General features: G+C 38.5%; 1 protein-coding gene, 1 long non-coding RNA gene and 1 pseudogene across 2 annotated transcripts; 1 reads left to right on the top strand and 2 right to left on the bottom strand.

Annotated features, from left to right (window-relative positions):
• Positions 1 to 2883: 2883 nt before the first annotated feature.
• LOC121053059 lies at positions 2884 to 11316 on the bottom strand. Its single transcript, XR_005810600.1, has 3 exons — positions 11105 to 11316; positions 3456 to 3530; positions 2884 to 3023 (listed from the first exon to the last, which is right to left on the bottom strand). It is a non-coding gene; the product is annotated as an uncharacterized LOC121053059 (long non-coding RNA).
• Positions 11317 to 12006: 690 nt separating this feature from the next.
• LOC112168127 (protein NDR1) lies at positions 12007 to 13101 on the top strand. Its single transcript, XM_024305246.2, has one exon. The coding sequence runs from the start codon at positions 12187 to 12189 to the stop codon at positions 12814 to 12816; it is 630 nt and encodes a 209-aa protein (XP_024161014.1). The 5' UTR covers positions 12007 to 12186; the 3' UTR covers positions 12817 to 13101.
• Positions 13102 to 14923: 1822 nt separating this feature from the next.
• On the bottom strand, positions 14924 to 19975 carry LOC112201930 (annotated as a pseudogene).
• Between the last annotated feature and the right edge of the window lie 91 nt (positions 19976 to 20066).

Below are 20066 nucleotides of genomic sequence, written 5' to 3'. Positions count from 1 at the left end.
GCTTATTGGGTTCGAGAAATGAATTGGGCCTGATAGCTGGATTTTTGGGCATCAACAAATAGCATCAACAAAAAAAAAAGAGTCTTGAATTACCTATATAACTATTGAGTCACATTCTAAGAAAAAAAAATAAAAATAATGTATTTCTTTCTGTTAAACAAAATAAGGCCCTTTTCGGCCCTGTTCGGAAGGTTGGTTCGATCATGTCCTAATGGGTGGGTAAGGGTTAGCATATTTAACCCTTGACCCGACCCTAATTTTGTTGACTTTGACTAGACCCAGCTCAACCCCAAAACTTTAAATTTAGGTCGGGCCGGCCCATGATGACCCCTAGTTCCACCCATGCATACATAAGGCGCTTTCTTCTATACAATCATAAAATCGATGTGTGTGTGTATATATATATATATATATATATATATATATAATTTTTCTCAGGTGCGGACGTCTGTTCCGAAATTTCGATACGGATTTCCGGTTTCACCCACTTTCCGATCACATATTTTGATTTTAACCGTTCAGTTTTTAGGTTCTAATGTATAGATCATCACTACAAAATTTCAGCCAATTTGGTTATCGTTAAGGCATCCAAAACTGCAATTTACACAAACGAACCAAATCTATCGAACCGGAACTGTTCGTGTACATTGTTGTAATTTGCAGTTTTGGATGCCTTAACAATCACCAAACTGGCTGAAATTTTGTAGAGGTGATCTATACATTAGAACCTAAAAACTGAACGGTTAAGATGTGAAAATGTGATCGGAAAGTGGGGGAAAACGGGAAATCTGTACCGTTCGCACCGTAGCCGGACTGTATATTTATATATATATATATATATAATATTTATCCAGAGCGAGGTCTCACTATGAAATTAAAGTAAGAGGTTAGAGTTTAGGGTCACTTTTCGGTCTCATATCCACATCTCGACCGTTTAGTGTTAAGGTACTAATGTATAGATCATCTCTGCAAATTTTCAACCAAATTGATGATCTTTAAGATAGCTAACTTGCTTAAACCAATGGACAAACTGAATTTGTCCAACCTGAACCGTACTAGTTTTAAGGCAGTTATCAATGCCTTAACGACCATCAATTTGGCTGAAATTTTACAGAGATGATCTATACATTAGTACCTAAAAACTAAACTGTCGAGATGTGGATATTCAACTGAAAAGTTATCCTAAACTCTAAAAGCGCACTTTAATTTCAAAGTGAGGCATCGCTCTGGATAGGATCTGTGTATATGTATGTATGTATGTATGTCTATATATATATATATATATATATATATATATATATATATATATATATATATAGACATACATACATGGCCCTTCTAGTGAGAGATTCCTTTTTTTTGGCCATTTTAAGGGATAGCTTATTATACCAACTTTTCAATCACATATCCACATCTCCACCATTCAGTTTTTAGGTCTATATGAGTAGATCACCTCTGAAAATTTTCAGCCAAATTAATAAACGTTAAGACATTCAAAACTGTGATTTGCAATTATAAACATGAACCGTTCAGGTTTGACAGATTTAGTTCTTCCATTGATTTAATCTAGTTCGATACCTTAACGGTTACCAGTTTAGTTGAAAATTTGCAGAAGTGATCTATTCATAGAGTTCTAAAAAGTGAAAAGTTGAGATGCCGATATGGGATATAAAAGTGAGTCCAACAAAGGATCCCTTAAAATGACTAAAAAAAAAATCTCTTAGTAGAAGGGATTCTTTTTTTAGTCATTTTATTATATATATATATATAACCCTTTATTAATAATAAGCTAATTTATCTTTTCACCATACATGTAAGGCTTAACAGATAAAAAAATGGTGGATACTTCTAGGTAGCTGGTGATAACCCCAATAAATTGACTATAAAGATGGTGTTATAAATAGGATGAATGTGTTAGGTTCGTAAAGAAGTCAAGTTTACACAAATCAATACAATTAGTCATCATCTTCTCTAGAAAATAATCTTGCGCGATGCTGTGGGGCAAAAAGCTGTAGTGTATTTTGTTCATTTTTTAATGATTTTGCAGTTGAGTGTGGTTTGGTTAACAAAAATAACTAAGATGTACTTAAATGAAATGAAAGAATAATGAAGTCAAGTGGAATATATTGTTTAGGAGTTGGATTACATTGTATCCACTTAGTTCTAGGAGCTGCATTTTGTATGAAGTATATATACAAACCATTGTCACATCAAAAAATAGTTGATGTGATTTCAATACCAAGGATTGCCATGTAAGGAGCAAAAAAATATTTTCATGGCTTCATTTCAACACTGTTCAAATGTGCACAAACCATTATCTCATGTTGCAGCTCACTTGCTCAACTAAGCTCTTTATTGCTTGAATGGCCCTAAAAGCATAAAACTTGTATCAAAATTCAAAATTCAAAAAACATAATCGAAATGAAATTTTACACAGAAAAAAAAATGCCCTACCCAAATCCAGCATACAAAAGAAATGAAAAATAGCTAAACAATCTTCCAACTGTTTATGCAGTTTGTGATGCCCTATCAATTACTTTATTCAAGTATAAGAACCTTCATTTGAGAGCCCCTATTGTCTACAATTGTTCCCAATATTGGAAGTTGGGTCTAAAACATGTTATTCAACATACATCTTGAACAAACCTTTTGTATAAATTGATATGATTTGAATACTTGACATATGTTTATAGTCCCTTAAAAAATCTAATATGTAATTATTTGCAGGTTCCTAATCATATTGTCATTCACATTATCCAATTAATTAAACTCTTAGATTGGCAAGTCATGATTATACTAAACTTAGCATACGGTAACAGTGGTATAAATCCAGCCAACCCAACTATTCCTAAAAAAGATCTAGAATAATACTTACATGTGCTGCAATATAGCGTGGTATAACATGCTTCCAATTGCAAGTATCAATATTAGATATGCCTTTCCAAACCGCTGCCTTAGAGCATTTATAAGACCAATGAGTGCCTAGAGAATGTTGAGAATGTTTGACATGCTGCTGTAAAATTCTGCAATATAAGAAAAGTAGGCATAGTTAATCTCACAACACTCGATTATGGATGTTACAGGACCACAGAAGCTCAATATTCCATCAGTCATTCCTCTTTCTAAGGTCTAAAAGTACTCAACCAATTCTATTTTCTACTTAGAAAGTTGAAGAGTTTGCAAAACCGGCAAATCATTTACCTGCAGAAAACCATTGTTCAGATGGAGGCTTACATTTGAATTGCACACATTTAAATAAAGTAGATCATCATCTCTACCCTAACCTTAAAAACATCGATGATTCAACCAATGTGATCATGCATTAACCATACAAAGAAACATGCCATGAAGAAATGAAATAAGGGTACTGAAGCAAGCCACCACTTCCAGTAGATAAGAAATGAAATCAGGGCAGATATTTTACATATAGATAAACAAATATGACTAAAGAATACCTTGTTCCTGTGCTTGAAATCAAGAAAGTCAAACACAACCGTTGCTTTCTCTACATCAGTGGCTTGCTCCATGACCTAACAATTGAATCAGCAAAATAAAAATTGAGACAAAAAGATTATGGGGAATAGTTATAGACACCAGTGTAAAACAACAAAGACTGATTTGCAGAAGATATTTTGCTCTATTGATTAGTATAACATATATACAAGAATACAGCTTGATTCTAGGATACAAAAAGGAAAACTAGCCCTATTAATGCCTAATAACATAGAATCAATGTGATGATTCAGAGTGAATGTGTTAAATGTTGACAGCTTAGTGTTGCCAACTATACTAAGCTAATTTTGCTCTACTTTCTAACACTCCCCCTCAAGTTGGAGAGTGGATATCCTGCACACCCAACTTGCAAATCATAAGCTCGAAGTCCTCCTTGCCAATGGCTTTAGTTAGAACATCAGCCAGTTGATTTCCAAAACTCACAAACCGTGTCTTCATTGAACCATCTTGGATTTTATCCCTAATATGGTGACAATCCATTTCTATATGCCTTGTACGTTCATGAAACACTGGATTTGCTGCTATATGTAAAGCAGCCTTGTTGTCACAATAGAGCAATGCCGTTTCCTGGTGTAAAATCCCCAAGTCTTGAAGCAAATAACGTAACCAAGTCAACTCACAGCACGCTCCTGTCATAGCACCATACTCTACTTCAGCTGAAGAAAGAGAGACTGTTTTCTGACGTTTCGACCTCCACGAAATTAAAGAAGGCCCTAGGAACACACAATACCCTGTAGTAGACCTTCTTGTAAGTGGACATCCTGCCAAATCTGAGTCACAAAAAGCTCGTAGCTGAAGATCACTATTTGAGGAAAAGAACAAGCCTTGACCAGGAGCTGACTTGAGGTAGCGTACTACTCGCAAAGCTGTCTCCCAATGAGCTTTTCGAGACTGATGCATAAACCTGCTTAATATATGAACATGATATGTAATATCTGGCCTTGACACTATGAGATAAATCAATCTTCCAACCAAACGCCTATACTTCTCTGGATCTTTGAGTAACTCAGTCTTATCTGACAACTTTAATCCATGTTCCATGGGTGTGTCAACAAGGGCAGCACCCAATAATCTTGCATCTTTTATAATTTCTAATGCATACTTACGCTTACAAATAAATATCCATTTCTTAGATGCTGAAACCTCAATGCCAAAAAAATACTTTAAACTGCCAAGATCTTTCAAACGGAATGTTTTATGCAAATATTTCTTGGCATTAGCTATACTCACAGGATCATTGCCAGTAATTAATATGTCATCAACATATATCAATAAGACTGTAAAAGACTTGCCTTGCCTCCTGGTAAAAAGAGAGTAGTCTGCTCTAGATTGCACAAAACCAGCAGACCGAATAACTTCTGAAAATCTAGAAAACCACTGCCTTGAAGCCTGTTTCAGACCATACAAGGATTTATGCAACCGACAAACCAAATGCTCCTCCCCCTGTCTCCACGAGCCCAAGCGGTGGAGACATATAAATTTCTTCATCCAGGTTGCCATGGAGAAAGGCATTGTTGACATCGAGTTGAGAAAGAGACCAACCACCAGACGCAGCTAAGGCAAGGAGACAACAGACTGTAACGATTTTAGCAGTAGGAGAAAAGGTCTCCTGATAGTCAATACCTGCCAATTGCGTGAAGCCTTTGGCCACCAACCTGGCCTTGTATCGTTCAACCGAACCATCAGACTTGTGCTTGACCTTGTAAACCCATCTACAACCAATAGGGATCTTCCCAGGAGGCAGCGAGGTAAGAGTCCACGTACCGTTGGCCTGCAAGGCCTCCAACTCGGATCTCATGGCATCCTTCCATTCGGGAACAGTAGCCGCCTCAGAATAAGAGGTCGGTTCAGTGACTGCACGAAGCTGAGCAACAAAAGAGGAGTAGGCAGGAGTGTAGCGATGATAAGAGACATAATTTTCCAACGGATACCGCGTACCTTTGGGAGGACCTGGAGGGAAGGAGGGCGATTGGTAAGTGCAAGCATTGGATTGAGGCTTAGAGAAGTTGATATCTGCGAACTGAGCAGGCGGCGCAGTGGAGCGGTGGTGGGCCGAGAGGAGGCGGGTCTGGAATAGCGTCGGGTAGAGGCGAGGGAAGAGGAAATGGAGAAGATGGCGGGGAGGGGGACCATCCTGGCACCGGGGACGATAGAGGGGTAGGAACAGAAGTGGAGAAGGACAATGGAGGAGGGACGAGGTATGGTGGGACAGGCGGCTTGGGTCGGCGGGAATACTGACGAAGAGGCGGAGGTGGAGGTGGTATAGAGGAATCACCAAGATCGGCGTCTATGGAAGGACGGGCAGGTTGAGAAGAAGAAGGAGGGGTGGGCAGGTGGACCTGGGAGTCATAACTAGAGTAAAAAAAGGAATCAGGGAGAAGCGGAAGTGGGCCTGGGTCATGGGCCAACAAAGCAGAAGGAAGAGTGGGCTGATTGGAGGCATAAGGAAACACATCTTCATGAAATATAACATCTCGACTTGTAAAATTTTCTTAGTCGATAAGTTAAAGAGTTTGAAGGCTTTTTGTCCCACCAAGTAACCAATGAAAATGGAAGGAATTGCTCGGGTGTCAAATTTATGAGTTGGGTGCACATAGTGGCATAAGCTAAGCAACCAAAAACCCGAAGGTGAGAAAAAGAAGGTGGTTTTGAGTAAAGAAGCTCAAAAGGAGTTTTGGAAGAAAGGATGGGTGAGGGCAACCGATTGATTATATGAACCGCTATGAGAACACACTCCCCCCAAAATTGTGGAGGAAGATGAGCCTGAAATTTGAACGCATGAGCCACCTGGATAATATGGCGATGCTTGCGCTCCACAACCCCATTTTGTTGAGGCGTGTAAACACAAGAATGTTGGAAGGCAACGCCATTATCATGAAAAAAAGAGCGAAGTGAAATAAATTCACTACCATTGTCACTTCGGAAAGTTTTAATGCGAGAGTCAAATTGAGTGAGAATGTGAGCAAAAAAATGCTTCAAAGGTGGTTGTGTTTCATCTTTGTGCCTCATTAAGAAAACCCAAGTAAACCGGGTGAAATCATCCATAATAGTAAGAAAATAAATGGCACCAGAAAGAGAAGGGTGTCGATAACGACCCCAAATATCACAATGAATCATTTCAAATGGTCTTGTAGAAGAAATAGAACTAAAACTAAATGGTAATCGACTCTGTTTAGCCAAGGGACATACATGGCAATTAGTAATTGGCTGAATGGAAAAATGCAGAAAATGCTTTGCTATGTGACTTAAACATGGAGAAGAAACATGACCCAAGCGATTATGCCAAAGATTGGTAGAGGAAATGGCAAGGTTGCGGTTTGTTCCGTCGCTAGTGCCATCAAATAGTATAGCCCATCACGTTCTTTACCCAAACCAATCGTCCTCTTCGTAGCCAGATCCTGCAAAACACACCAATAAGGATAGAATGTCACGGAACAATTCAGACCTCTTGTCAAACGGCTAACCGACATTAAATCTACTTTAAACTTTGGCACAAACAGTACATTATGTAGATAATATGCGGTACTCAGAGGCAAAGAACCTGTGGCTTCAATATGCACTTTTTCTCCACTACGTAGCAAAACAGGAGGTAATGCATATTTTTTATTTTTATTCAACAATTTAGAGCACGAAGTAATATGATCTGTCACCCCGCTATCAATAATCGAATTGTGGGAAGCAACTCTAGACAAACCTGGCTGCATTACTGCATTTGCTTTGGAACTTGAGTCAGTATTTGGATTGGGCTTTTGGGCTTGTTGGAGAGCAGCTAAAAACTGCTTGAATTGGGCCTCAGAAAAAGTAATTGCTGATCCATTCTCCTCTTCTACGATGCCTGTCGCACTAACCTGGTTAGCAGAAGGAGAGGGCGCGACTGGTGAAGCAGCGTGCTTCTTGGGGAAATTTCTTGATCCTTGCTTTGCTTGGGGATGACCTAGAGGAAAACCAACCAAGTGAAAGCATGTTTGGACCCAATGTCCTGGATCACCACAATAGGGACAGTGCGGCCTTCCCCTTCCTCGACCTGAACCAAAACGCGGGGTGAAGCCTAGTTCTGCATCCCGACCGGTCTAAAAATTCGGTCTGTCACCACGACCGCCTCTGCTGCTGATCTGGTTCGGCCGGCCGCCACTTCGAATTGCCATGGCAGCGGCGCTTGAACTGGACTCTGCTGCTGCAATGAAACGTTGCTTTTCTACTTGTGCAACGGCAGCATATACTTGTCTGACACTTGGAAGAGGATTCATCAAGAGGATTTGACCGCGGGTTGCACTGTAAGTCTCATTTAATCCCATCAAGAACTGCATAAGCTTTTGTTGATCTGCCTGTGCTCCTTGTGATGCTTCTGAATAGGTTGCCAATTCATCCCATAAACTTTTCAATTTCGTGTAGTATGCTGAAACTGATTGTTGTTCCTGCCTGACTGAAGCAATGTCTCGCTGAATTTCAAATATGCGAGGTGCATTGCCTTGTGAAAAACGCTCACTTAGATCTTCCCATACCTCATGAGCTGTAGGATAGTAGATGATACTGTCAACAATTTCAGAACTGATTGTGTTAACGATCCATGAATGGACCATGTCATTGCATCTTGACCAAGTTGCATATCCTTCTGGATTAGCTTCAGGTGATGAAACTTTGATTGAACCATTCACAAAGCCGAGCTTGTTTTTAGAATTGAGAGCCAATGTCATAGCCCTCTTCCAACCTGTGTAGTTGTCTCCATTCAACGGTTTGGAGACTAAGACCAATCTAGGATGGTCTGAATGGTGAGTGAAGAATGGATTTGAGATATCAGATGTTGAATGATTGGACTTGCTAGGATTGGTTGGTGGTGATGGGACTTTATCACCAGCCATGGTGATTGTGGTTTTTGTGAATTTGTTGCTGGGAAGGCTAGAGAAGAGTCAGGATCGTGAGTCCTACTCTGATACCATGTAAAACAACAAAGACTGATCTGCAGGAGATATTTTGCTCTATTGATCAGTATAACATATATACAAGAATACAGCTTGATTCTAGGATACAAAAAGGAAAACTATTCTATCCCTATTAATGCCTAATAACATAGAATCAATGTGATGATTCAGAGTGAATGTGTTAAATGTTGACAGCTTAGTGTTGACAACTATACTAAGCTAATTTTGCTCTACTTTCCAACAACCAGTTCAACAAAATTGCAACAAATTGTTACCTGCATGTAAAGTAGATCTTTTCTATTTACTACAACAGGAACTACCTATTTAGAATGAACAATCTCTCTATTTACAATTACTTAAAGGAATCAATTACAAAAAACATAAATAGATTACAACTAACTTCATAGAGGGTTTTGCAATTTCGGTGCTTCAAACATGAGCTTTAATCAACAAATTTGATTCTTGAATATTTAAGTATTTGAGACTTTACTTATCGTGTTTCAAATAGCTACAATACGCTATTCATATTTTCCAAAGACAACCAAACAGGAACTCACCTTATTAGAATACATGATCAATCCTGCTTAAACATATAAACTCTCATGGGGTAATAATGGTTAGTCAATTATTGAAGAATATGAAAACGATGCATGCATAACCATGTGAACCACACCTTAAATTCAAGACTATTTGGGAGGGAAAACACTTCACCTTTCCAATCAAAACTTCATTAGCCTGTGCTCTATAAACATCAGATGTATCGAATAATGTTATTCCTCGTCATATGCACACTTGATCATTCATATGTTAAAACTTTCAGGCACGGTACATTATAGTCCCAAACACTGATGTGCTCATATTTTCCTACATTTCTATGCCTCTTAATCTTGGTATTTATATTTAGTTATCTTTATTTATGATTTATTTATGTTATTTAAGTATTTTTGTAGGTTTGTTCCATAGAAAGAAGAAAAGAAGCTAAAATGAGCTAACTAGGATTCAAAAGGCAATGTGCAATACCAAGTCTCAGAATCTGGCTGTGCAAAGCACCCAACTTCACCTAATTACTGAGAAATTACCACATCAAATCAAACAATGATCCTTATATCATTGGAAAGCTACATATGTCTATTTTCTTTATAATTTTACGGATCTCGATTTTGATACTTCTAGACTAAGTTATGATTGTTTGAGTGAAGATAGGTCAAAACAGAAAATCTACTTGGCATTTTACAAACATTTGTGGAGAACTCAAGTTCCGCGGCACAAGATAGTCAATCCTAATGTTTCGAGGAAGTTAATTCAGATGAAGATTCAATGATGAACTTATTCCTACTTTTACTAGAGATATTTCAAGCTTTTCCCATTCCAAATGAAGAAAGAAATATAGCCTAAGTCTTACAAGGAAACTTAAAGCCAAAGATGAGTATGAATTTTCCGTATGTAAGGGAGCACAAATTTCACATGAGAGGACGTTTCGGGAGCACATTGAAGATGTCTAAGGAGCAGAGACGACTCATCCATCTTCCCCTTATTTTTCTTTTCCATCTTTTTATGTTTTTCCTATGTTTTATTTAGTTATATGTTGCTAAAACTTTTTCCAAAGTTAGAATGATGCCCTAGTATGATTGTTTATGTAACTTGATGTTATATTGATGGATTTATAGTTTCTTTATGAAGAATTCTTAGTCACTATTTGAATTGATGCTTTATGTTTAAGTTCTTTGATTGATCACCTTAGCACTTTGCATCTAGTAATTAGAAGGTGAATTTGAGGCGTACCTGCAATATAATTTAAATTAGCTTCTTGTGTGAATTACATTATTGTCGTATCTGAAGTAATGGTTTGCATGATTCCCTTGTTTTCTAGAACGTAATGAGTCATGTGCGTTAAATTTATGCCGTACCTAGATAGACTGCATGCTGGGATATACGACTTTTGCTATACCTGGAGAGAATCATACACTTAAGGAAAACTATGGTCTAAATGTCGTACCTGGACTTAGATACGAGAATTGTCATAAAAAAAAAAAAACAAACGAATTTGTTAATTACATCAAAACATAAAAATGATTGTTAGTAGTTGATTCTAATACCCTTTGTCCATCAGTTTTGCTTTTGAAATTTATAAATTTTGCTGTTTGTTTCTTTCTTTAATATTCACATTATTTGTTTATTCAAAAATCCAAAAACCATATATTTTTTTATTAATTGTTTTTGTGATTTTGTGTTTGGATTAATTGAGATAGGATTTAAATTGGAAACCTGCATAGACAAATGGAAAAACAACTTACTGCAATTCAACTGAGAAACATAACCATCCTTTAATTCTAAGTCATCTGGACTAAGCCTAATCACTTTGGTGCAATTTGTGTGTCTTTGAACTCTGGAAGCTACAAAGTATAAAAACCAAGGGAGCTAGGTGTACTTAAACTTAAGTAAGAACATAATTTTAAACTATCTATCCAACTAAAGCTATTTCCTCTCCATTTCAATTTTCTACCACCTAAAGTTGCATGCACCGACAGTTTCATTAATCAAGGTTTGAGGGCAGCCGCACCAGCCCTTTATTCAAAAAAAAAAGTTGCATGCACCGAAATTCAAAACCCAATCAATCGCACCCAAAATTCAAAACCAAAATGTCAAACCATTCGACCAAATAAGAAGCTTACCTGAAGCTTAATCTCTCACATATCTCTGATTGTTCAAACGGATCCTCCGATTTGATCAAATGGGTGCCAGCTCAATCGATTTGATCAAATGAGCTCAATTTCACAAAATCAAAAGTTTGAAAACTTCCCAAAATGAATAGTAAAGAAGGCTTTCAAATGATATTTGAAACCGGTCCAATCGATCATCGAGGTCTTAGACTCAGCACAGACAAAACCCCTAAAAGATGAAAACTCATATCGGTTCAAAACTAACGAAAATAAAAAACCTAATAAAACAATAGCAAAAGGAGATTTCCAAACCTCCGACAGTTACTCTCCCCCACACCCAACTCAGACCAATCCCTCTTTTTCTCATTTCTATTCCAGCACTGTGGCGTCTTCTATTGCCTATACACACAGATGCCAAGCATCGACCTTCTCATTTGTACACCAATGACAACCTGAAATTGTGGAAAAAATAAAGGGCGAAATTGTATTTTCATCTCTTATAAACAGGTGTGAATAATTACCCGGGGCTTTAGTATATGTTCATTTCCTCGAAATATAGAAAAAACTATCACATATAAGTGATGAATAGTTTTGAGGGTTTCACATTAGAAAAGAAGCTTATCTGTGAATTTATAGTTTATACATCTTAGATTTCCATTTTGCAGAAGGAGACTTTACTTTTCTGCTGTATTAATATCACTGAGTTTAGTCTTTAGGTCATTTTCCCAGTAAAACTCACCCTCCTTCCACCAAGTTAAGTTAGAGTTTCTACTTTCTACCATCAAGACTTGACGAATGCAGAGTCAAGTCAATACGCGCGAAAACACCCACCAGCAACACGCCCCAAGTAACATTTCCCCGTAACCAGTTAAAGCAAAAGCTACACGCAAGAATACAAAACCCGGTACCAGAGAGTCAGGAGACTTTTCTTTATTAAAGCCAACACCAACCTCACTCACCAATAATTATATTCATCTAATCACAATTTCCCGGCAATTCCCTGCTATATCCCTTTCACTCTCTCTATACTACTCTTATCTTCCTCTTCTTCTTCATCATCATTCTCTCTGAAACTCCATCGATCTAAACCAAACATGGGATCCAGCGGCGGCGGCTGCTGCCAGTGCTGCTTCAGCTTCATCTTCACCGTCGGCCTCACCGCGCTCTTCATGTGGCTCAGCCTACGCACCTCCAAACCCAGCTGCTCCATCCAGTACTTCTACCTCCCTGCCCTCAACAAAACCCTAAACGACACCGGAAACAGAACCCTCTACGTTTCCCTCTCGTTAAAAAACGGCAACAAAGATAAGGGCATTTACTACGATAACGTCAACCTCAACTTCAGCCTCCCCAACACCAGCAAGCCAGTAGGAAACGCAAGCATACCCAAGTTCTACCAGGGCCACAAGAAGAGGGCCCTCAAGAAGGTGGATTTGGGGTCCGATAAGCTCAACTGGACGGCCGTTTCTGGATCGGTTTATCCCAACGGGTCGACTTATTTCCGGGTGGATTTGGAGACTAAGGTGAGGTTCAAGATCATATTTTGGAGGACCAAGAGGCATAAGTTGAAGGTTGGGGCGGATGTGGAGGTCAACGCTTCGGGGACCAAAGTCAACAAGAAGGATGTTAAGCTTTCTGCTGCAGATCATCAGCTTGCTTCTTATTCTGGGCAGCTCTGGGTTTTGCTCAATTTCTTGGTCTTCATTTTGCTCAATCCTTGGTGATTTTTCTTTTTTATAATATTCGACTTGAATTTTTTTTTTTCCCAAGAAGTATCTCTCAGCTGCTTTTAGTTTAGGAAGACACTGTTGCTAATTGCTTGTAGGCAGAAGATTTTCTAGGTAAAAATAGCAGATTTTTGAAATGCGATTTTCAATTTTTGGTGGCGAAGTATTTGGCTTGTATTTTTTATATTTTATTTTTGTATTATTGCATCAGTTTTCCATGCTTTAAAGATTAATTGTATTGTAAATTAGAAAACCCACATTCATGTGTGTGAATTTTGGGTAGCTGATCGTTTTGATGTTTGGTTTAGAGCTTAATAGGTCACTGTAATGTTTGGTTTTAACCCTTAGCGAGCCCATCACCAAGAAAACTAGACTTGAACCAAAACAAGCCCCACCGAATTCGAGGTAGTAGTAATCAGTTTCGATCTATATTATTTCCACTATTTTATACTGAAATGGATCAATATCACATAATTTTTAACTATGAACACAAATGAATTTATTAAAAATGAATGCGGATCACGGTATAGTATCTCAAAAAGTTTCTTAATTTATATTAATTATTTCTTTTCAAATCGCTAACTTTCTTTGTAGTCCTTAAGTTTCAAATCATTAGTTTCTTAAAAAGTTTCTTTATGTAGTTCTTAAATATTCTCAAATAAAAGCAATTATAGCAATTTTTTTAAGTTCAAATATAGTTAGTTAGTCTATTTATGTACCCCTGTGTTTCTCCACAAATTTTTGTTTTGGTCATTGTTATGTGTCAGCGGGTGGGTATGTAATGGCATTCTTGACATGCGCTATTGTCAATGGAATTACCGTTACTTCAAAAATAAATAAATGCAATTATAACAAAATATATATATATATATACAGATCCAATCCAGAGCGGAGCTCCGCTTTAAAATTCACGTGTAAAGTTCGAGTTTTGGGCCACTTTTCGGTCGCATATCCACATCTCGACCGTTCAATTTTTAGGTACTAGTGTATAGATCATCTCTGCAAATTTTCAGCCAAATTGATGATCGTTAAGGTATCTAACTCGCTTAAACTAATGGACGGACTGAATCTGTCAACATGAACCGTACTAGCTTTAAGGCAATTATCAATGCCTTAACGATCATCATTTTAGCTGAAAATTTGTAGAGACGATCTATATACTAGTACCTAAAAACTGAACGGTCGAGATGTGGCTATGCAACCGAAAAGTGACCAAAAACTCAAACTTCACACGTTAATTTTCAAAGCGGAGCTCCGCTCTAGATAGTATCTGTATATATATATATATTTTTTTAGAAAACATATATTATTTTTGTTTGATTAGCTTCAATTTGAGCTACTCGTGAATCCGTCCAAAGCAATTCTAAATCGGTTTGATTCAGAGTATTAAATCAGATAAATTTTTAACATAAAAGCGAGTACCAAACCAAAACTTCCGGTTGAATTTCCGTTAGTTTTGGTAGGTTTGAACCGGTTTCTGCACACCCTTAGCCAAAAGTCATATTCACATTATAACTTCAGAAAATTCCTACCATTTTTCTTGGTAATTGCCCAGAGGTATAGTGGATCCCACATGTTTCTTCTTCATTTGGCTGTCAATTGACGATGTTCTGGGAATCACATACGCTGTAAAGGCCTAGTGTGGAGCCACTGGACCACTCATTTGTGTTTTTAATTGGGTGAAGGGAACTGGCCATTCATTGGATTCTTCAGATTTCCAGCCTAGCTAAAATAAAAATAGCCAGGGACAATAGCCAGGAATAGAAGACTGTCCTCTGCCCAGGTTTAGGACCATGTTGTGCCTCTTAAATGCATTTCCTTTGTGTATTACTAAATTAATTTATTCTATATATACTTTGGTAGACCAAGTTCGTACCGTGATAGATTAGTATTCTACGTGTATGAAGTTTTATATCGATGTACAAGGTCGTCTATCTTTGTATTTTAGCCTAACTAGCGAGAGTTAATGTATTGATGGATTAATGCAGTTAAGAGAAACCCAAAGATGCACTATTATTGAGTTATGCAAGGCATGGTAGGAAAACTTTGTGACATACTAGCATGCTCAATCAAGGTGATTACAATATTTGTGTATCAGCAAACCTAAATGATTTTCACCTGCAATGAAAAATGCACCTAAATACAAATTCCTTTTCATATTGACAAAACCTCAGCTAACCAATTCAAAGACTACAGTCCATATTTTATGCAACATTTCCTTAATATCTGGTCACCATTTCTACCTTGGAGGTGAGCTACCAGTTTGTAGCTTTATCACCGAGTAGTATGCTCCGCTGCGCCCTAATGAAATCAGTTCGTTATGTGAACCTTGTTCCGCAACCTTTCCATTCTTGATCACAGCAATGGAGTTTGCCTTCTGTATTGTGGATAGCCGGTGAGCAATGACTATACATGTTCTCTTAACCATCATCTTCTCTAGTGCTTCTTGAACTGCGTTTTCTGACACGCTGTCAAGTGCACTTGTGGCCTCGTCCAGGAGGAGGATTGATGGATTCTTCAGAATCGCCCGAGCTAGTGCAATCCTTTGTTTCTGGCCTCCTGATAGCTGAACTCCTCTCTCTCCACAGTATGTGTTATAACCATCATTCATCCCACTGAAAATTTAGGAACAGAAAAGTGAAACCAATTATTAGTATACTTGATATGAAGCTAACATAGCAATGCTCTACATTATGTAAGCTATAATGTCATACCTTATAAATTCATGAGCATTGGCCAGAACTGCAGCCCTCTTTATATCAGATTCCTTTGAATTCTCTTTACCATAGGCGATATTTTCACGGATAGTTCCAGCAAACAAAGTAGGCTCCTGACTAACCAAGGCTACATGTGCCCTCAGCAGTCTCAAGTTGTAGTTCTTAATATCCTGCTCATCTATAAATACTGATCCCTTCATTGGATCATAAAACCTCTCAATCAGCCCAATAATGGTGGATTTTCCTGAACCACTCTGCCCAACTAGTGCCACAGTTTTGCCTGCATCAATTCTGAGGCTCAGTCCCTTAAGAATCATCTGCTGAGGTCTTGTTGGATATGCAAAGAAAACATTTTTGAGCTCGACACGCCCCTTCATCCTCCTCTTTATCTCCAGTCCCCATTTGTTGTCCGGATCAATCTCAGTTTTCCTATCTAAAATTGCAAAAACCGCTTGAATGGCACTGGCCCCTTTAGATATATCAGAAGTCATGCTTCCAGCTTCTGCAATAATATAAGCAGTGAACAGCAATATCAAGAAGGCCTGAAAAGATGCTTTGGGGTTATCAACTCTAGCACCAGTAGCCTCCCACCATACCAGTAGGCTAAAGCTGTAGCCGCCGTGTTAAAGAATTGGGAGCTAAATAAGCCAGCACCAGAAACATAGGATTGCTTGATACTCTCCTTCTTAGGACCAGCCAAGGTTGCACCAAACAGCCCCAGAATCTTTTTCTGTGAAGAGAAGGCTGTTATAGTTCTGTGGTTAATAACGGCTTCACTTGCCAATTGGCTTCCTTCTTTTTGAGCTTTTCTCGCCTTCTCACCCATACTCTTCATCAAGATACTCCTTGCATAAAAGCTCCCAATGACTAGTGGCTGCACTGCTATCATCACAAGGGATAGTCTCCATGTCAGCACAAGTCCTACTGTGTAAGCAAAGGTAGCCCCGAAAACTGCTTGGACCAGCAATGACATTCTGTCACCAACAAGAGATCGAACCATGTTTACTTCAGTGGCTAGCCTTGCACAGATAGCTGCACTTGTGTTCTCATCTTCATCAAACCACCCAATTTCAAACGTCATAAGCTTTTCAAGCAGTTGCTCTCTTACCCTCGTGGTCAACTTTTCTCCCATAATTGCAAAGTTATAGTGTTGGATGAGATTGGTGAAGAAGTTGAAAACACCAATGCCTATGAAAACAAAGGTCAAGACTCTTGATTGGGACTTGATTTCTGATTTATCCTGGAGGAAGTAGACTGATATAAGTGAGCCTACACAGTAGGCATTAATAGGTTGTACTGCCCCAGAACCTATTGCACCCAAGCATCCAAGTAATGCTTGTCCCCACTCTGGTGCATTCATCTTCAGCAGGCGCCATTGAGAAGGAGGAGGATAAGTTGAGTTCTTTAAGTCTTCATCATAACTCCCATCATCAGGATCGTATTGGACAGAGAACGAATAGGGTGTGCCCATGGTAGACCTGGGTGTCCCCATGGACACGGGGGTACCCATAGAGATGGACATTCCAGTACCACTGAAGGAGTATATTGGAGTGTTGTGAGTACTTGATCGGGCACTAATGGGGCTTGGTGCAACACTCCTCCTACGCCAAGGTTTATCATATACTTGACTATCTTCCGGAGCTTCATTTTGGGTTGCCATCTGCTGCAACTGGACCATCTTGAAGTATTCACCTCCCTTCTCCCCATTCTTTCTCATTAACTCATTGTGTGAGCCTGATTCAATTACTTTCCCAGCTTGAAGAACCACAATCAAGTTTGCTGTTCGGATTGTTGATAGCCGATGGGCAATAATGATTGTTGTCCTCCCTTTTGATGCTTGATCAATTGCCTCCTGAACTACCCTTTCAGACTGTGCATCCAATGCACTAGTTGCTTCATCCAGAAGTAAGATTTTCGGATCCCTGAGTAGAGCTCTCGCTATGGCTATTCGCTGCTTTTGCCCACCAGACAGTTGGAATCCAAATTGACCAGCCTGCAGGGGAAAACCACAGAAGTCATATTAGGACTAAACATTACATAAACATATTTGAGTTGAAGAAAACCAAAATTTTAACACTGAATGATAAACATACTTGAGTTTCATATCCATCAGGTAACTTGACAATGAAGTCATGTGCGTTTGCAGCTTTAGCTGCATTTATTATTTCATCCATTGAAGCTCCTTCCTTTCCAAAAAGTATGTTCTCTCTTATGGAAGTTGCAAACAGAACAGGTTCCTGATTAACTAAACCCATTTTGGATCTCAACCATTTCGGTTGAAGTCTTCTGATTGCATGCCCATCCAAGAGTATTTCTCCTTCAACCGGGTCATAAAATCTTTCGATCAATGAAATGATTGTCGACTTGCCAGAGCCACTTCCCCCAACTAGACCTACACTCTTACCAGCCGGAATCTTAAGATTCAAGCCTTGTAAAACTTGGCTGTCAGGTCTTGATGGGTAACTGAAGTATATGTCTTGGAACTCTATTTCTCCTCTCACATGTGACAAAGCCTTCCCCTTTCTGTCTTCAGTTTCAATACTAGGAACACGGTCAATCATTTCAAGAATTCGTGTTGTAGCAGCTAATGCCTCTGTGATGGCAGTTAAATTTGGAAGTGCACTTAAAATACTCCTGCAATTGCAAAGCTAAATTATGAGTCCAAGTCTGAAGGCAAGTAAAGAAACAGTAAACAAGGATCAGTGTTTCGGAAGCAACTCACAGGCCTCCCATGAGGACATTGAAACCGGCTACGAAGACATGCCCTCCATCTTCTCCTTTTTGAGTAACCAAATAAGTCCCAACCCATGCCTGAAAACCCCAACCGACGTAAATGATTCCCATGCTTCCCATCAGGATTCCTTTCACAAGACCCACCTTGATTCCAATTTTTGTAACAGTCTGAAGTGCAATGCTGAACCTCTTTAGTGTTTGGTTCTCCCCAACATATGAATATACAGTTCTTACCGAAGAAATTGCTTGTTCAGCAATCCCTCCGGCAACTCCATAAGCCCCAATCCCCTTCATTACAAGGCCCATCAAGATACTTCCAAAGAAAAGCCCAGGAGCTATGAACGAGATTGAAAGTGGCATCGCAGCCAAGGCCAACCTCCATGAAAGTGTGAAGGCAAATATATGGCAGAAGAAGAAAGTTGACATGTATGCTATGCAGTCAGGTATCTACATCCAGGAAAAAAAATATCTCATTTAGTCTAAAACTTAAATACATATAGATGAAAAACAGGGCTAATATAGGTTCTGTGATTCATATTTCGACTCATAATTATTTGATGCTAAAATTCTGTATGCTAGATTCAATGCTTGATTTAAGTGCAGGTTGCTGCATAAGTTACAAATCAGTTTGTCATTTTCCCACCAGATGGGCATGTATTTATTTCCTTTCAAATTAGAGTGCCTAATCCTCTTACAGACATATCTAATAAACATGCTAGGACTTTTATCCTATACAATCTTTGATCAAGTCCTGAGAACTAAACTCTGGCCTCTATATAAATGCCTTGCCAGATCCATGGTATGTTATGGCGTAGAAGAAGAAAAAGAGAAAAGAAAAACATGGTATGATATTAATATCAGACTAACAATCCAATCTGCACATTCAAATAAGAATATGCGATCAATTATTGACAATTAGTTTGACAACATAACATGCAACATTGTTTAACAAGGGAACATTAATATTAAGTTTTTGTGATCAAATCAGAACATCTTTGGACTTCTATCATGTTCATCTCATCAGCATGCTTTTAATTTTAGTTGTCCTGACTAAGAAATCTAACCTTCTCACATAAAGCAACTTGCACTGCATTGGCATCGGAGGAGATGATTGAAATAACTTGGAAGGTTGTTGAAGAACCAGCAGTTTGGGTGTCAAAGAAGGAAACTTCTTGTTTGAGAACAGAATTAAGATACTTCATTCTCATTCTTGAAGTCTGCCTCTCTGCGGTTCTTGTCCAACATAACCCTTCTGCAGAAGCAGTTGTCACAAAAACAATATCAGTTCAAGTTCTAATCAATTAATCATTCATTCAGCTCCAAACTATACAAGATAGATGATTGGATATAAGTTGTATACCAACAAATGCAGCAAGTCCAACTCCAATAGCAACATAGAATAGCCTGAGTGCAAACTGCAAAAATGAAAAGAAGAGTTGGCAAAATCTGTCACAAATTGATATGGTACTAAAATGCTTTGTACTAAAGCAATGCTATGTTATCAATAGAGTTTGCAGTCCTTACCTTGTCTACATCAACATTAGTCAAAGCGCCACTGGAACTTCCATATGAGTTGATCACCTCACTAAGAATGAACATCATGAGAGGGTTCTGCAACCCATCACCAATGCTTCCTAGAGTCCCAAAAACATCAGCAACTTGTCTGTGCCGTCTGCATAGCGAAACATGCTGTTTTTGAGCCCCATTTCTCCGAGGAGGACGGGTTGATTAACAACTTGGTTTCAGGGCTTTAAGTTTTATAAAAGTATGTACTTCATCACCTATTTAACAAGACAG

The sequence above is a fragment of the Rosa chinensis genome, chromosome 5, assembly GCF_002994745.2.
Source record: "Rosa chinensis cultivar Old Blush chromosome 5, RchiOBHm-V2, whole genome shotgun sequence".
NCBI classification, from domain to species: Eukaryota; Viridiplantae; Streptophyta; class Magnoliopsida; order Rosales; family Rosaceae; genus Rosa; species Rosa chinensis.
This window is presented reverse-complemented; position numbering and strand designations above follow the sequence as displayed.